This window comes from Pyrgilauda ruficollis, unplaced genomic scaffold (genome assembly GCF_017590135.1).
Source record: "Pyrgilauda ruficollis isolate IOZ18807 unplaced genomic scaffold, ASM1759013v1 scaffold77, whole genome shotgun sequence".
NCBI classification, from domain to species: Eukaryota; Metazoa; Chordata; class Aves; order Passeriformes; family Passeridae; genus Pyrgilauda; species Pyrgilauda ruficollis.
This window is the reverse complement of record NW_024529599.1, coordinates 2,372,150-2,390,026: the sequence shown is the minus strand read 5'-3', so window position 1 is coordinate 2,390,026 and position 17,877 is coordinate 2,372,150. Positions and strand designations below refer to the sequence as shown.

Below are 17,877 nucleotides of genomic sequence, written 5' to 3'. Positions count from 1 at the left end.
ATTGGAAATAAAATTGCAGTTGGGGTCATGTAAATTAACTCTAGCAGTGATAGCAAAATACCTGGCTATTTTACTGAAAATCAGCAGTCCTTTCAGTACCTGCAGACTTTCTTCCATGTAATCTGTAAAATAACTTGCAGAAGTGCCTTGATTCAGTAGAACATGAGCACATGATTTTAATTTTCAAAAATTACTTTAATATGATCAACCTCCAGGCATTCTAGGCGAGAGCTTAACTTTAGGCATGTTCTTAAGCCTGTTGTTTTGCCATGTCTGCCCTGATTTCACCCACTGCAAGTCTTAAACTTGATCTCATTCTCCTTTCCACAGAGAGCAGAGAGGAGGAGCTCCACTAAAAACAGAGGGATGAGGGAGGTTTAAAACTCAGCAAAATAAAAAGTCCATCCTGGAGACACTGCAAAAACATCTTGCAAATGACCACAGGCCTCAGTTGTCTGTTTCCTAGGAATGTATGAAAAATAACCATTGACATGATTTTGTGAGTTGCCAGTGGATTATCTCTAACATCCACTATGATCCTTTCTTAATTCAATATATTGTACTGTTGAATGGCTCTGCCTTCACCGTCTTCAGACATCAGCATGTTGGACCTTCCTGGGTCTGAGCACTTGCTTTCATACTCTGAATGTCAATTTTATGCAAGATTGGAATATTATGTTAAAAAATTGTGACTGCTTTTCTGTACTACGCAAACAATTGTTTTCCCAGAATATCATTGAAGTTCAAGGGAAAAAATAAATTACATTAAATAATCCTTATTTACTGCTGACTGTGGGATACATTTCCTCAGTAATGCACTAATTGGCTACATTTTGTGCTTTGCAAAACAAAATGAAACCCAAACAAAAAAAAAAAAACAAAAACAAAACAAAAAAAAAAAAAAAAAAAAAAACCAAAACAAAAGAAAAAAAATAAGAAGGGATTAAATATATACTTTTTAGGTTAAAATATTCATAAAAACCAACTTTATCTCAGAAATATTCCGAAATACATAAAATAGAAGAAAATTAAATGAGTCTTTAGTCACAAAATGTACTACATCCCGTGATACTAGATTCAATTAATTTAATAAAATATAATATACATATAGATTCTGCACATTGTATTGCTTTTACCTAAGCAGAACATATGCTTAAGTAAGCGTGATATAGGTTAATCACTCTTTTAACCAGCTGGTTCTTTAATCTTTCTTTGGAAATTTTTTACCCAGTGCCATTTTGGAGTACAGAGTTTTTTAAAATTTTTTTCTATTACATGAAAGGAAGAAGACATTTGGCACCAACAGAAAAGTAACTCAGGAGTCCATTTCCGTTTGATCAAAGGAAAAGCTAGGAAGGGTCAACAAGTCTTTCTTTGGGGTAGGAGACGTTGACATACTGTCTGGAAGCAGTGAATCCCCTATATCCATCGAATCCTTGGACTCACAGGATGGAGCACGCCTCCTCAAGCAAATGACTCCACTGGCAGGTGAGATGCTGTGGGGTCCCCTAGGTTCCAAACTCTGCCCGTCAGGTGGATCTATAGATATACAGGGAGGGCTCAGTTTCTTCTTCTGCCGTGTACCTTGCAAGCATTCCATTTCACTGACCACCTGACTTATAAAGCCAGAAGAGCTGGACGTGGAATGGTGCTGAGGGCTGTTTTCTATGGAACAAATTTCTATTGAATGTCTCCTTTGATCATCTAACCAAGAGGGCGGTTTTTTTAGCAGACCCTGGGTGTCTGCACTGTGGTATTTCTTCAGGTCCTTCAGTATCACGTTGCCGGTATTGCCCACGTTCCTCTTAGGTGTGAGAGGCTGACCCTCCGAACAGGCACTCGAGGCTGTGCAAGTTTCTGAAGTGAAAGGCTCTGAGGAGCTGTTTATTTCAGATACTTCTTGGTCCATTGAATCTTCAGGGGTCTCCTGATACGAGTCTGCACAAGCACAGGATGCTGGTGCCTGCTTTGAAATATTATACTGATTGTGGGAATGCTGCTGCGTATGGACGCTCGCCCGACTCCAGGCAGCCAAGTCATTCACTTCTGAGGGCATCAGAGCCACTGGTGACTCCTCCTTGGGCACAGTGGGAACATTTGGGTCAGAGAGTTCACTCACCTCGGTGTGGAGATTCTCCTTGCTATCCAGAGAGTCGTTCCTTATAGCCATCTGTATCAGAGCGCAGAGGGGTTGGGGACGAGAGGAGTTGCCAGGTGAGAGAGACAGACCAAACAAAGGTTAGTACAGGCAAGGCACAGCATTTACAGGGCACTCAGCTCTGCTGAAATCCCTCAGCACAGACCCATTGACTCCTACAACAACCTGTGTTGTGGGTTCTACCAGTTCCCATTGTCAGGGATCTGTGGTTTTGTCCCTGTGTGACAGCCATTCACTCTTCCTAAATGGTTGATCCTTAGCTTTCTCCGCTAAGGATGGAGGGCTGCAAAACCAGAATGCCCCCACCCAAACTTACTCCTGTTCTTGTTATGCAAAGGATGAAGGTCTACAGCAAAGCCCTCGATAATTTCAGCAGCCCAGGTGTGAGCAGGAGAGAAAGATGTGCAAGTGAGCCTGTGTATTCCCTTCTCTAGCTCAGGTGATGCTGAGGGCCTGGAATAGGATCCCCAGAGCCAGCAACACCACAGCAACCCTGCTGTGTGCCAGCATCAAGGCAACAGCCTGTCCCTGGCTTTGGTCCCTAGGCTGGAGCCACAACTCTGCACCATCTTATAGCAGGAGCTGGAAACACTGGAGTCCAAAGCTGGACTAATAATAATAATAATCCATAATTATTTAAATTAATTCTGATGCTTAAGTTCAGACTTCCTAAGGCACATTTTGCCTTGGTTGTCTGAAGCCTTACACAGCATCAGTGCCTGCTGGTAGAGGGAACCTTGGGCATGTTTTGAAGGCTTTACCTTTTCACTTGTCAAAAGGCTTTATAAATCAGCCACATTAACTGGCCCTTAAAGGCAGAGTATCCATTTGACAAGACTTTTAAATGATCTTAAAGATAAAAATCTTCACAGGGAAATTTGTAAGAAATGTGTACACCTGATCCCAGTCCTTTAGAAGACTGTAAGGAGATGAAATTATGAAATTCCTCATGCTAAGGAATACTTTTGTGACAAATCACCCTAAAATGATCATACACTTTATATAAATATTGTCCCACAAGAATCATTTGAGCCAAATGATCTCTATTCAGCAAAGCTCTCATCAGCTGCAGCGTGTCCATGTGTACACAGAAACACCATAGTCTAATGCAGCATCTGCACACTGCGCTCCCTTTGTCAGTGGGAGCAGCTCCAAGAATATTTAATATGGCAAACAATTTCATCCAGTGCTGGTGAATCCTTTCTAGTTAAAATTTCACAGCATAATGCTGGCAACTAATCAGTCAGGAGTGAAGTTATTCTGGTCTCCTCAGCACCAGTAGTTTTAATGAGTATTTGGGAGAAGAAATCATGTTCATATCCTGAAAAGAGACACAGACCACACGGAAGTTGAATACAGAAGCAAAAAGTAATTGTTGTCATTACTTTTGCTTGCACACCAACCTGTGTTGCACACCACGACCGTATTAGTCACCACCAGCTCTTTCTTTCTCTATGATACAGGCATCTGTGGTTGTTGTTAGTAGTAAAAGTACAAATGTTTTACTGGTTTTAATGGTTTGTTTGGAAAATAAAAGGACCCTCTGTCATCTCAGAGGGGTGTACACCTGTAGCAGCCACAGCTTGGTGTGGGCTACACCTTTGATACAGAGTCCTGGAACTACGAAATCAATATAGGTTTAATTTCAGGTAGAATTCCTCTGGAGAAAAGGCTTTGTGCCATGCACTGCAATCCTCAGCACGAATGTTTTCCCAAAGTATCCGATCCACTCATCTTCCTCTGCAAGTGCATCGCTAATTGTCAAACATTCCGGAGTCTAAACTGGAAGTTACTGTGGGGGCTGTGCTTGCTCTCCAGTACTCTGGAGGGAAAGGGAGGTTAAACACACAGGTTTTAATGCTCAGGGAAAGTGCAAGGACCAGGTATGTGATGGACAAGGTTTATCTATTATGGATTCAGGAGAGGAGAGGGGGGAAAAGGAAAAGGAAAAGAAAAAAAAGCCAAATCAGAATTGCATGCAGTATATGTAAAGATAAGGATAAATGGGTACTGAAAACCAAACTGCTTTGCCAGTTTGGGCTATTTGATGTGCTAGTGAGATACCAGTGGTAGCAATAAGAAGGAGTGAAGTAGAGAGCACTTGAGCAAGCAGAAGTGCTGGGGCTGTAAAGGGAATTTTGCCTTTTAAAGGACCAAGTTTCCCACTGTCTAGATTGCAATTAACAGTAACAGCAATATCACCAGAACAACCTCACTGCTCCCATTAGCCAGACAGGGAGCTCCTTGCTGCTCAGGAGCCTGCCCAAGGCAACCACTCATGGGCTTGCCCATGGACTGTATCTGCTCACTGCCACAAAACTCTCTGCTCTCTGACCTGTCACTCCACGAGCATGTTCATGTCACTGCATGGGCAGGGAGAGGGAGGAAAGGAGGGCAATAAATTGACTTAAACATATGAAAAGGTCTACAAAAAGAAGCCGTCAAAGATGTGAACAAAATTAGGCTGGAGAAGATGGCTAACATGGTAATTTATTCTGGCTAGATCGCTTCAAAAGGATGAGTCTGTTATTCATTAGAAAGCAAGAGAGAGTGGTTATGAACTGGAATCATGACATCAATTAGTTTCCCCATTAGTGGTGATTGGGATAGATGGCCAACCCCATGCAAATGAATACATGCAAGGAATTTCTTATGTCAATTTAGTATTACAGACTAATGTAATTGTTAACCTTGGTACTTCACATCCATTTTTAGAGCTTAATGAATCAACTGTCTAATTTGTCAATGTTGATTAAAAGATGAAAGAAATGGGAATATTTTTATACGGGAAAGAAATTGCTTTTGAAAAAATAGAACTGATCCCCTTTGTGTATGTAAAATCAGGCATGGAAATACTGAATAAAGCAGAGTTTTTGAATCAGATGTGCTTCTGGTCCCAGTCCAGCTGCACAATCATTGAAATATGCTTAAAAATGTAAGAGTGAAGCACAAGTTTAAGTATTTTACTAAAAAAAGATAAGTCTAACTTATGCTTCCAATCAACCAGACTGGAATCTTTGATTAGATCCCTTAGATCTTTGATTGAATCAGGACTTAAATCAATGCCAGGCAAAAACCAGAGATAAAACTGGCTGTAAAATAAAATATGTTCTGTTGTGCATAAAGTCAAACTTTTTAAAAGCTCACAGTTGATGAAAAAATATTTTAATTTTCAATTCTCACTGCAAAACCAGTATGCTTCTCATGATGGTTTTGCATGTGAGATAACCAATTTCCATGAAATACTCCTCTTTTGGAAAACCAGAGGAGTCAGAGGAGGGGTGGCCTGGGATGGAGCCTGCAATCCATTTGTCCTTTCAAGCACCAAAAAAATCACAGCAGTTAAGAATGAGTTCCTCAACCCCAACGAGACCCTGGGGAGCATTTGGCTTCATTTATGAAGAGGATTAGAAAAAATAAAGTGCTAACAATGTGGAGAACATTTAGGCATGTTGCCAAAGGACATGATACTCATCATGCACATTCTTTGGAGACTCCTGGATGGCTTTCACATCAAAAACCATCAACCATTTTGTTATTTCTGTAGGAGAATTACAGTTCTCTGGAGGTTTCTCTGTGAATCCCTCATTGAATTTAAAGCACGGTTCACCAGGAAATGCATCAATATAAAAGCCCAGCAGGTTTGTGATCATAACTCTGCTTACCTGTCTGCGGAGCAGCCTTTCAGCAGAAGGGGAGTGTGCCTGCTGGGAGACCTGGGGCTTGCTCTCCCCCACCAAATGGTCTTGAGCTCTGACATGGTGGAAGTGGTCCTTTGGGATTTGCAGGAGGGAGCTGGTGTCTGCCGGCTGCGACTGCACCGATGCCTTTGAACCTTGCAAGGGGGAGAAGAGGCAGAAATGGGACATGTTCATCCAAGGGTTGTGTCCCAACCTCAGTGACCTCCCAGGGAAAACTGCTCTGCTGCACCTTGGACCAGACAGGCACAGCGAAACCACTGAATTCAGCAACTGGCTCTCCAGAACTGGGAAAAAAAACCTCCCATCTACTAATAAATTACTCCAGCATTGTCTATTATTTCATTTTTCTTGGCATTTTCCCCTGATACAACTGGGACTAGCTCCTGTTGAGAAAAAAAGACAAGGAACTACGAGTTCGTCTGAGCTGGCAATTCCCGAATCTCTGCTTTTAGGCCAATAAATACACAGGCAGTCTCACTTCTGAGCTCTGCAAACATCTGACTTTGAAGGGCTCTAGGTGTCCCCATGCCCGAACCTCATGGAGACCAGCTGCTGGGATCTCCAAAACAGCATGCACACACTGGAAAGGAAGTGAAAGGGAACAGCACCTGACAGCTCTCAAGGCTGGTTTTACACAGCCTCCCAGAAGGAAACACACTCTCCAGCCTCTTCCTGACCCTTCATAGTTGCTGGCTACTACTTCTAAAAGGTTTGAAACTCTGTGTGCTCCCCTCACACACAGGCTCAATATTTTTCAAAACAATTCATTTAATCTGGACCGCATCCCAGAGAATCTCATTTGTCCTGGAATCTTTCCCAGAGCAACAGCCCCATTACCAAGGAGTATTCAAACAAATGCCTCCTGCAAGTGCCAGTGTTTCTGACAACAAAACCTTCTCAGCTTGAAATATTATGGCTTGGTTGTGGTGATTTATTAGAGGCGCCTGGCACCTCTTGCTGTCTTCACTGCACTCTATAATATTACAAACTGTAAACAGGTGGTGGTGACTTCCCCCACCCTGGAAAGCAGTGACATTGTAGGTGGAAGAGGACAGTAATACGTCAGAATCTGGGAACGTTACACACCTCCCAGCACTCTGGCCTGCTTAAGATGATTGGAATTTCACCAGCAGGAGAAAAACACAAAAGGTTTAATTGCTTATTGTGGTTATAAGACATCAGCTTTACCTCTCCAAAGTATTTCTGCTACTCCTCAGTGGAACAGTTGTTCCTGTGGATTTACAAGGGCGCAATGCCTGTCCCCAGAAAGCCAGGGCTGTCGGACAGGGCTATTCAGGTTCTCCAAATTGAAACTGGGAAGGGAAATTTTGAAAAAGAAGGGACTCATAAATTACCCAGTCCCTTGCTGATGTAGTTTTTGTTCAAGACAGTGCAAATACATCCCAACTGAGGGTCAACAGTGAAGCACTGGAAATTCCCTCTGCAGCAAACATGATTCTTTCATGTCGTCAGGAATTTCTTGACTGTTACAGAGACATAAATTCTAGCTCAGCTGAAAGTAAGGGGAGACTTGCTATTGCTTTCAATGGGATTTTAGCTTCACCATCAGCATTATGTGCAAACAGGTTATTCAAAACACCACTCTTGACCTTGGAAATTGTGTATTGTGGCAGAGATTTCTCACAACACCAGATTAATCTTCCTTCCTTGTGCTCACATATTTTTTTTGCTTCTGTTCAACAGTTGCCATTCATCCAAATTCTTATTACCATGCAAATTTCAACATCTTATATCTAAGCTGTTCAAATCTCCTACCATTGTGAACATTGCTGAAATTATGTTTTGCTTAAAGGCTTTCAAATGGCAATGCTTGTAAAAAGTTCCCTGTCTTATTGGTGACAAATTTCTAAAATGATGGCATGTACAGACAAAATAAAGGTGGCACCATTCACTTCCCAGCTCCAGGTAACCCCTGGCAGGCAGAAGAACTGGGGGCACAGGGACAAGCCCTGGGAGGCAGCTGCAAGCACAGGGACAGAGGTGCAGGCAGGGAGAGCCCTCCCTGTACCTAAAAATATCTCTGAATTAACTCCAAGACATATATCCCAACAATGCACACTGGGAAGAGCAATTCCACACTCTCTAATTTTCCCATTCATCTCACACCAACATGTCTCTCAGTTCAGCACATTTATGTTCATTTTACAGGCATTTAGAGACACCTTCTTCCCATCTTTCATACACGTTCCCAGACAGAGCTTCCGAACAGGTACTGCTGCAAAAAACAGACAGGAGGAAATATTTCTCTAAGTGGGATTTCTCCCCTGGGGCCCGGTGGGACAGACAGAGCCCAGGCTTAGGGAACCAAGCAGGAGACAATCAATGTTGAACCAGGCCATTGTCACATTGCCAGAAAATTCTGAGGAAAGGAGTTATCTTAAACAGGGCTTTGTAAATTGCGGAGGGTCTTTTCACAGCCATTCCACAGGTCTAAACACACGACTGGAAACCAGTGTCAATTTTCTCCTTCCTGCTGAAGAGCTTGGGAAACCACAACTGTTGCTCTGTTGGAAAATCCTGCTCTTGTCCCAGCTGAAGGACATGTACCTGACTGGGACTTGTGATGTGCCGGTTTCCTGTTGCCCAGGGAGGCAGGGCAGGGGCTGGAGTAGGGCGGCTGGAACATGTAGCTGTCATTTGGCAAGGAGTGGGTGCGTCCCACCGAGGGCTTCCTCACGCTCAGCAGGTCCTTGCTGGGGGACAGGGTCAGCGTGTTGTCCTTGGAGCGGAGATCAGCCTGAGGGGAAGAAAAATGTGAGGAAGGCAGGCGTGGGAGGATGGGAAAGAGGAGAAGTACCCAGAAAGGCAGGCGACAGCTATTGCAACCAGGATGGCACGATGGGCATGCACAGGGTGCACGAATGGATCTATCGGGGAGCCATCCCCTTCGCTGGGGTTGTCAATCAACTCTCACACAATGGACCACAGAAACAGGAAGCCACAACGTAGGAATAAACCATGACTATTTCAGAGATATGCAAAGAAGGCATCATGCCTCAAGGCCAGCAAAGGTCACGTGCTTGGCAGAACTTTGACCCTCCCTAGGTGCCCTCATCAGCAAGGCAGGCTTTTGCAAAGGTGAGTAGTTTCCTCTTCTGACAATAAAAGAAAGAAAAACAAACAAAAGAACCCCAACCCAAATGCAAAAACTAGTTTATAAAAAATATTTTCTGTTCTGGCTCACAGCACAATTTTATTGGATTTTCTTCTCACATAATGAATAACTAAACCTATTTTATTGAAAAGGATATCTAAACCTACTGCTTCAGGGTGAAAGCCATTCTCTAATTAGAAGGGATCTAATGCAAGCAAGGGTTATTGTATATATGTTGACTGTGGAATTTTTACAGCCAAAGAGACTCTTGGAATGGGCAGCCCCAGAGGCAATATTGAGTGGATTCAGATCTGATTTCATAAGAAAATATCTCCATCCCAGAAATGTTCTTGGGTGTTATTGTCTTGGAGAGTATTCAAAAAATGGAAGCAGAGTCATCTTTCCAGTGTATTTCTAATGAAACAATTATTTAATTGTTAAAATGTCTCAAGTGAAAAACACAGGAGTAAGTTTATGCCACTGTAGTCTAGTACAGTATTTGGCTGATCATTCTTATGAGATCTTTAGATCTTTTTTTCTGAAAAATTTTCCCTTTACTCAGTGCATCATAGGTTTTCTGGAATCAACACAGATTTTTTTGATCCCAATTTTATCCTTCAGTCATTAAAACCAAAATTTCACTATGGCATTTATTTGCACAAGAAACAGGATGAGATTAAAAGGAATTTGCAAAAAGAAAAAAAAAAAAAAAGAAAAAAAAAAGAAGAAAAGACGGGGAAGAGAAAAAAGAAAAGGAGATCACCGATGCAAATTTAATGAACAAAACAGGTCTGCACTGCCACTCAGCATTTGTTTCAGTCCTTGGGAAACTGCTGATTTGGATAGAGCTTGGACACAGACTAGATAAGGGAGACTGCAATCTCCTGATACAGCTAGGGGAAGGAGTGCAAAACCTGTGCTGGTAAAACTGGGAGTTTGGATTTGGGAACCTCTCTGTCCCTCCCTGCCTTCCCCTTCTACCCACTGCATGCTGTTTTGCTGTCATGCTACTGAGCTTAAAGCAGAAAAAGTGGCCTGAAACCTGAGATCTCAAACTCAGACCCATTTGAATCTGAACATGAGAACTTGGATTTGAGACCCCATCCAAATCCAACCTTCAGTGAACCTTTAGGTTCATTGACCGGATCCAATATAGGTTATTTCCACTTTTGGATCATCTTGGGGGAAATCTCATGAGTGAAATTCATGAAAAACCTTGAAAATGGCTGCAAAATTATCTTCCCAGGTCAGGTTACAGAGCAGTGGGAGCACATGACTTTTTGGTTCAGTGGTACTTTAGAAAAACATGTTGTTTTGGCTTGACTGAAAATCAAATCCAAGTTTTCCTTGAACCAAAAAGACCCACAAAAAACAAACCAGAAAACAAACCCAAAAACAATACAAAACCAAAACCCAAACCAACCAACCAACCAAACAAAAAAACTCAATCCAAATATTTTTCAACTAAAGCCACATCTAAATGAAGTGTAAAAATATTGCATTTAGAAGAGATTTCAATGAAAGTTTGCAGTTTTTCAGGGGTTTGGGCAACTGTTGTGACCAAAAACTTTTTTGGTAGTGATAAAAATTCACAAAACCCTGTGTTCAATGCAGTTTTGCTTTTTTTTTTGGAGAGGGGAGAAAAAACATCTTTCCTGTCTGTACTTTTGAGACTTTGCAGTGCTGTCAAACAAGGTTCTCTAATCTGATTCAAAACTAGGAGGGTTTCTCCTCTGTCCAACTCTCCATGCTAATTTTGAAACAGAAAGCCTCGTACAAGAAGTAAAACAGAGTTTACAAAATCTTTTGCACAGGATGCCATGAAGCATGATGGGAAATATTGTCACGGTTTAAGAGATTTTTCTCAAATAAGTGCTAATTAGGATGACAGTCAACTAATATGGCAGAAAATTTATGAGCAACACAAACATCCAAAGGTAGGTACATGAACAACAACAAAGAAAACAAGAATGATTTAAAATTTTGGGAAAGGAGTTATGTCTGTTGTACAGCAGAAAAAAGCACTTGACTGCTACACAGCTAAAAATGTCTAATGTTTCAAAGAGGAGATGGTGAATGCAGGGTTCAAAATACTGGTTATGTCAGTTAAAAAAAGCACTGAATAGTCAATTTTTTTTCTTTTTCAGCATAGTGACTGCTAGAAAGAATTTGCGAAACAAGTATCATCTTGGAGAGATCCCCATTTGATATTTGTAAAAGAAACAGTCTGGCACCCACCATGCAAAAAGCCTTGTGGTGCCTGTGTTCATAATGACAAAAATCTACTCCAAACTGAAGTGTTGGGGCTGACCCTTCAGCAGAGGACATGGGTCATTAGCTCATGGGTGTCTCTTCACACAACATCACTGATTTGTTTCAGATGGGGAGGAAATTTCAACCTTGATGCTTTCCAAAGCCTTTTTTTTTTTTTTTTTTACTACTTATTTTACTTGTAGAAAACACATTGTTTATACATAAGACACCAAAAGAAAAATTGAAATAACCACTCATTCCTCACAAGGAGCCAAGACTGTGGACAAGAGTGACAAAACCCAGGACCTAATGGCATTAAGGACAGCATCCTGTTCAGGGAAGAGGTTGGTGCTGTTTGGGAAGGGGCTGGAACTGGAAATGCCATTAGGCAGGTGCAGAGAGATGGGAGCAGTATTTCGAACCCTGTAAACATCAGACTACACAGTGACCAGTGTATGTACATTGCTTTCCAGAGCATTAAGTAAGAGTGTGTTAATGTCATCAGGAAAAGAGTCATCCGTCAGAGCTAAGGACCAGGACTTTTCAGAGAGAATATCTGACGTCAGAGATAGAGCCTCCATCTCAGCTAGAGGGATCTAAAGGGAGAAATGATTAAACATAAGAAACCAGGACACAAATCTTTCAGAAAACAAAATTAAAGAAAAAAAAAAGAAAAAAAAAGTATCATAATCTAAATACTTCTAGACACTAAAGCAATATCCCTGCAATGGGAGAAGCTACATCATACACATTGTTACCAGGGACAGAACATTAAAGAAATTAAATATAATGAAGAAATTTAAAAAGGAGTGGGACATTTTTACTTTAGTGCTTACCAAGGTCTGGCAGGGGTTTAAAACCATACACTAATGCTAGCATTGTATTTTGCTGTTCTTCTGTCTACATGAAGAAGCAAAAGTAACACTGCTCTAATAATAGTGAGATTAATTCTCTTGGCTGTGATCAAATACAAGAGGTTTCAAGATCTGATTTCTCTGAAGTTGTTCCCCCTCAATAACCATCCTGGTTTCTAAGATAAACTTGTTGAGTATAAACTTGTTAAACTCCAAAGATTCCCCAACAACAAAACCATATTTTCAGGTGGGGTATGGGGTGTGCCTCTCCCTGTGCCCTAGGGAGGCTGCAGGGACCACACCCCACACCCCCCCAAAAGGCAGGTGGGACCATAATTCACTTCCTCATGGATAAAAGGGCACAGGGAGAAACTTAATACTTTATTTTGGTCAGCAATCACCTTCCTGGTGCTTTCAGCTCATTTTGGCTGGCTATAGAGCATCCAGTGGCACCAATAATTGACTTAGTAAAACAGCCAACTGCGTTTTTCAGCCCCCAAATGCCCCTCAGGGCTGGCCCCAGCTGTCTCCTCTGGCACTGAGAAATCCTGACTTGGGAATCAGCTCCGCACAGCCGCGCTCCTGTTTTCGTGTATCCTGCACAAACGGATCCCCACTGAAGACATTCAAACAATCTATGAATGTTTCATCAAATCATTGATGAAACTCTCTCCCTAGACACAGAGGGTTTTTTTAATAAGAAATGTGAAAATGCCACTTCAGATTTCGGAGGAAGAAGAGGGGGAAAAGGGGACAGTGGCATCTTCCCCAGAGCAGCTGCTCTGCTGCCAGGCACTGTAAGAGGGGGTGTCTGCCCTGCAGCAGGCTCAGTTGTCCCCAAATCCCCTCCCTGGATACAGTGCTTATGACACCAGGAATGGCATTTCACCAGGTAATGTCCAAACCCAGCTCACGCTCACAGGGCCTGCCTGCTCTAGGCAAGTCCCAGGTGCTTCCTTTTAACTGCTCACTGTGCGTTTTTTTGCCATCCTCTGTGCTTGAAAAGCCTTTCAGCAGCAATAAATCTTCCAAGAGAAAACAGAGAGGCCCAGATGTCTTGCACTGAAGTTGTCGAAGGACTGGGTTTTCTCACTCTTAGAAATGGCAGCCACGGGATGGAACAAACCCAGCGATGAGTGAGCCTGGAGAGGCTCAAAATTCAGCTGAGATAAGTAAGAGGGTCGGACTCCTCTCATCTAACCTTGGCTTTGATATCTCTTCTAGCACACTTATCTGCTGGCAATGGATAAGAGAGATGATTTGGAGCCCCTGAATTAATATGAGGCTCCCCTAAAAGGCATCACTGTGAAGGCTGCCAGCCTTAGGACAGGAATCCCTAAGAGGGACCCACCAACCAGAGCCAGGAAAAAGCTGTGGTGGACTCCAGAAGCTCCTGCTTGCTGGAGCTGCCCTGCTGGGAGCTGCTATTAATCAGGTTGCTTTCAGCAAGTCCCAGCACTGCTCTAAATTCCTGAGTTGCCTGAGAACATGACAAATGGTGTGAACAGAAAAGCCAAAATGTAAACAAAACATCACCCCACTTCAGCCTTCCCAAACCCAAAATTCAGTTTGAAGCTGTCAAAACATTTTGTTGGAAACATCCAACTGATTTAGACCAGTTTTAATTATAGACGAGGGGGTAAAAAAATGCTTGAATTTTATAATAAAAAGCCATTGCAAACTGGAATGCTATATTTTTTCATTACAGAATTGTCAAAACAAACCTTTTTTTTTTTTTTTTTTTTTTTTCTGCAGCAGCACGTTCTGGTGAAAAATGTTGTGACAAAAAATTTTCAACCACCTCTCACTGAGCTTCCTACTGACCCTCTGTCTTCCCTGCCAAAGCTTCTGTCTCTATTCCTCTGGCAATTATTAGAGACAACCATTTCCTATAGCTTAATAGACTCTAGGATGCAATGTGGAGCAATCAGAGGGAGACATGTAATCCTGCTATATAAAGATTTGCAGAAGGATTTCATTTTACCTAAGCTTGTTCCTTTCCTCTAATGAACCATCAAAAGTTGGGTAATTTAGAGTGTCAGCGAGCTCATAAACAAGCACACTGTTTTAACAAGAAGACTTCTGCTATTTTTAGCCGGGGGGGTGGGGGTGGGGGGGGGCACAGGAATAGATCAAGAAATATGGAATTTGCTCAATTCCAACTGCAGCAAAAAATAGGTGCGCTTGAATTATTATTATGGTCACTGCTGTGTTTTAGGGAAAATATTTGCTCTAAAGAATAATGCACTTTAAAAAGTAGGTATTTTATTCTAGGAAGTAAATAGACTAATTTTAAACAAGCACTGTCTGCTTGAGGAAGCACTGGAGCACACAGTTACTTCTGTGCATCATTAAGGGCTGCCTCCCCTCCTAAATTCACTAGATCAGAGATGAGGATCTAGTTTACATTGACCCATTTGCAAGAAGGCTCTTTAGGAAAACCCTTCAAAACTGGATTTTCACACAGTACAAATAGGCACAGAACACATTTGATGAGCCCCAGCAGCTCAGGCTCTGCTCTAAGAAAAGCTCAGGCTCTGCAGACATGCCCTGACATTGCTGTGGAGCCTTGCTTAGGAGCCAAATATAAGAACCCCACTGAAGGATGGAAATGGAATTTTGTGCATTTCCCCTCTAACACCCATAAACTGTAAATCCCAATGAAAAACTTCTACTGTACTGACAAGGGAAAGTCCGAGGATGTTCTCTTGCTCTTGCATTGATATACAACATCATCTACTCCCACAGAAAAAGCCAAAGTGACTTATGCTTCCAAATCCCTGTGACTGCATTACATAAAGAACTTTAACTTGCTATTAAAGGTCTCAGTCAAATTGAGTTTTGATGGAGACTTTGCAGAAAATTAGGAATATTAACCTGGTTCTCAGAGTTGTAATATTCGGGAGCTGGGAGGGCATAATGATGGCACACAGAGCCTGACAGGTTGTCCATCAGCTTCAGCTCTCCTTCCAGAGATTCCTGGATCAGCAGTGATATGGTATCAAACAAGTGCCTTTCCTAGGAAGGGTGGTATATAGCATGCAGAGAGAGAAAGAGCAAGCCAAAAAGAGAGGAGGAAAAAGGCGAGGGACAGAAACAGAGAGAAAAAAGGACAGCATATCAAACCCAATGAACAAAATGAGGGGAAAAAAAATAGAAGGGGGAAAAAAAGGTGGAAACATTCAAGGAGAACACAGTAACAGGAACAATGGGACAGGAGAAAAGGAGGAGAGAGAACAGTGCAGTAATATCACGGTGAGCAGAGACAGCTTTCCCAGACATTACGAGAGATGGGGTGATGGCAGCTGCCCCAAGACCATGGCTGCTCCCACCCGGGGTCCTTCTTGGGGACAATCTCCCTCTCAGCAAACATGGCCAGTCATTTCTGGGGGCTGAGCAGCATTTTTCCATCGGTGCTGTCAACTCCAACTTGCTGCAAGACTTCTACACGCATGGTCCATGCTTTTGCACTGCAGGACCTAATACTTGACACTGAAATCCATATCCAGATGGCACAGAAATTAAAATAACCTGACTGAAGAGAAGCTGAGTGTCCTGTCCATGGAAGCTGCAGCTGAGCAGGATGGACATCAGTGTCAGGTCACTCATTCATGTGCCAGACATGGGCTGAGGTGCCCCTGGTCTCCTGGCCAATGTCAAACCAGCTGGCCACAGCACTGGGGCTGTGCATAGCAGGGTCTGCCTTTTGTTGGCAGCAGGGGAGTGATTTCAGGCTGCACCTTCCATGTAGGGAATGCCCAATGCATACAATGAGATGAGGACCAGCACTACAGTCAAACAGCACACAGTGCAAAAATCCCAGGAAAGAGTCAAGCAAAAGAGCATGCTGTCCTTGCAGGGCTGTGTCCTGGGAATTGTATTCCTCTGCTAGCAAGTTCAAGCATCAGATTTGTCCTGAAGATCTTGGTTGGGAAAATAAATAGTCAGAATAAGATCTCCTGGAGTTTTTTGAGGCTTCTGTTTGAGGGAAAGAGCAAGAAACTCTGAAGGTTATGACTAGAATAAACCCTTTCCCAGGCCGCCTTCAGAGAGGGCAGATTTAACAGACTGCAGAGTGAGGGTATCACTCTGACTGATTTGTCTCGCAGTTTTGCAATTTCTCTTTTATGCCAGTTTCAGTCCTGGTGCAGGACAAGAGCACTGAGGACAGTTTGCCAGTACTCTGCTCAACACATGCAGCACCAGCTGGGATGTGTTGCTTCTTCCTAGAGGACATAGTAAACGTGGATTTCCCCATAGGGCCCTGAACTCCTTTTTCCTGAGCCAAAGAGCAGCTTTGGACTCCATCAGAGATTCTAATGGCACCAGAAATTTCCAGTAGCTTAGGAACTGAAACAAAGATTAAGCGGGGATTTACTCTCTTTCACCCTTGGACTAAAAATCATAAATGAGTTTTTCATGCATTAGAATATGCATTAGTCCACCCCAGGCTGCAGCCAAGAGATGCTGTTGTGAAATCATGATGTAATAAAAGTTAATGAGGTCTGCATAGAATTTAACCCAATTTGCAATCAGCTAAGACTAAAAAAAAGGCTGGACTGTATTTCCTGAGTAATTTCAGCTGTGACCTCCCAAATAACTTGTCTGGGACTTGATCTCACCTCTCATTCCTCAAACTGAGTTTTCATCCAAAAACTGTGCTTTAGGGGGATGTAGTACAGCTCGTAGCAGCTCCCACATTACACCCATGCTTCTGCTAGTGGGAATTCTGCCACCAGCTCTGGTGAGCTCAGGTTTAAGTCTCCTCTGGATTATTCTGCTGCTAAAAGAATCTTTTCTTACAAGCCTGACTGTGGGGATGGATTTTAAATTGAGGTTACATAAAACAAATTTAATACCGAAGCAAAGATTAGCCAAGTTTTATTCCTCTTTTATGTTGGTGTTCATGGTCTGTATTAGAAAAGCAAACACATTACGCTCATGATTTTGCTATCACAAAGAACCAGTCAAAACTCTGAATTAGAGTAAATTTGGAGCTAGCTGTGAACTCTGCAGCTTGAGCTGGCACCCAGAGTAAATTGCAAAACTCTCCCCCTCCGAACAGATGCATCAAGATGGGCTGGAGACCTGCCTGGGGTCTCTCCCCTGCAGCACTGGCTCCCAAACCACACAAGAGTCAGCAGCAGACAGCAGGGAATACAAGCCCAGAACATCTGGTACACGCCTCTTTCACTACCAACTCGTGCAAGTCTTCACCAACAAAAATGCAGGTCAAGCCCTCCTCACCCTCCAACAGAGATTCTCACCATATGATAAGCTAGAGAGAGCTGAGAATCCACCTTGATCTGCATGGGATTGGTAAATCCGCGCGGGCTCTCGGGTCTCTCTCCGCTGGCGGTGCCAGTCCACGCAAAGATGTCCGAGGGGCTGTGCTGGCCAGGGCTGATGGTCTTCATCTCCATCTCCAGTTCTGCTTCAAGCTCTGCCTCCTCCTTTGCCTCCTTGTTGCTCTCCTCCAAGTGCTTCATGAGCACGGCGATCACCACATTCACCAGGACAAACTGGGCTGTCAGCACGAAGGAGACGAAGTAGATGGGGGAAATGACGGTGTTGTAACAGGTGGACTCCTGGTCACAGTCACGCAGCGTGTCCTGGAAACAGCGGGGGAATGATCACAGAATCAACCAGGCTGGAAAAGACCTTGGAGATCATCAAGTCCAACCTATCACCTAACACCAACTTATCCACTAAACCATGATGCTAAGAGATGGAGGGATGTGAAGAGATTGTAGCATAAACCACAGTCGGCAATGGGTTCTCCTTTCATGAAGAAAA

The 17,877-nt window shown here is 42.9% G+C and overlaps 1 protein-coding gene across 1 annotated transcript in view; it reads right to left on the bottom strand.

The window, feature by feature from the left end:
* Nucleotides 1-963: 963 nt before the first annotated feature.
* CACNA1G (calcium voltage-gated channel subunit alpha1 G) overlaps nt 964-17,877 on the bottom strand; it is a 142,252-nt gene continuing 125,338 nt past the window's right edge. Inside the window, exons 33-37 of the mRNA XM_041486583.1 lie at nt 17,349-17,693; nt 14,959-15,099; nt 8,428-8,617; nt 5,824-5,993; nt 964-2,170 (exon numbers count right to left, since the gene is read on the bottom strand). Of these exons, the coding sequence (XP_041342517.1) occupies nt 1,316-2,170; nt 5,824-5,993; nt 8,428-8,617; nt 14,959-15,099; nt 17,349-17,693 (1,701 nt within the window). The 3' untranslated portion in view covers nt 964-1,315. The remainder of the gene's footprint in view (nt 2,171-5,823; nt 5,994-8,427; nt 8,618-14,958; nt 15,100-17,348; nt 17,694-17,877) is intronic.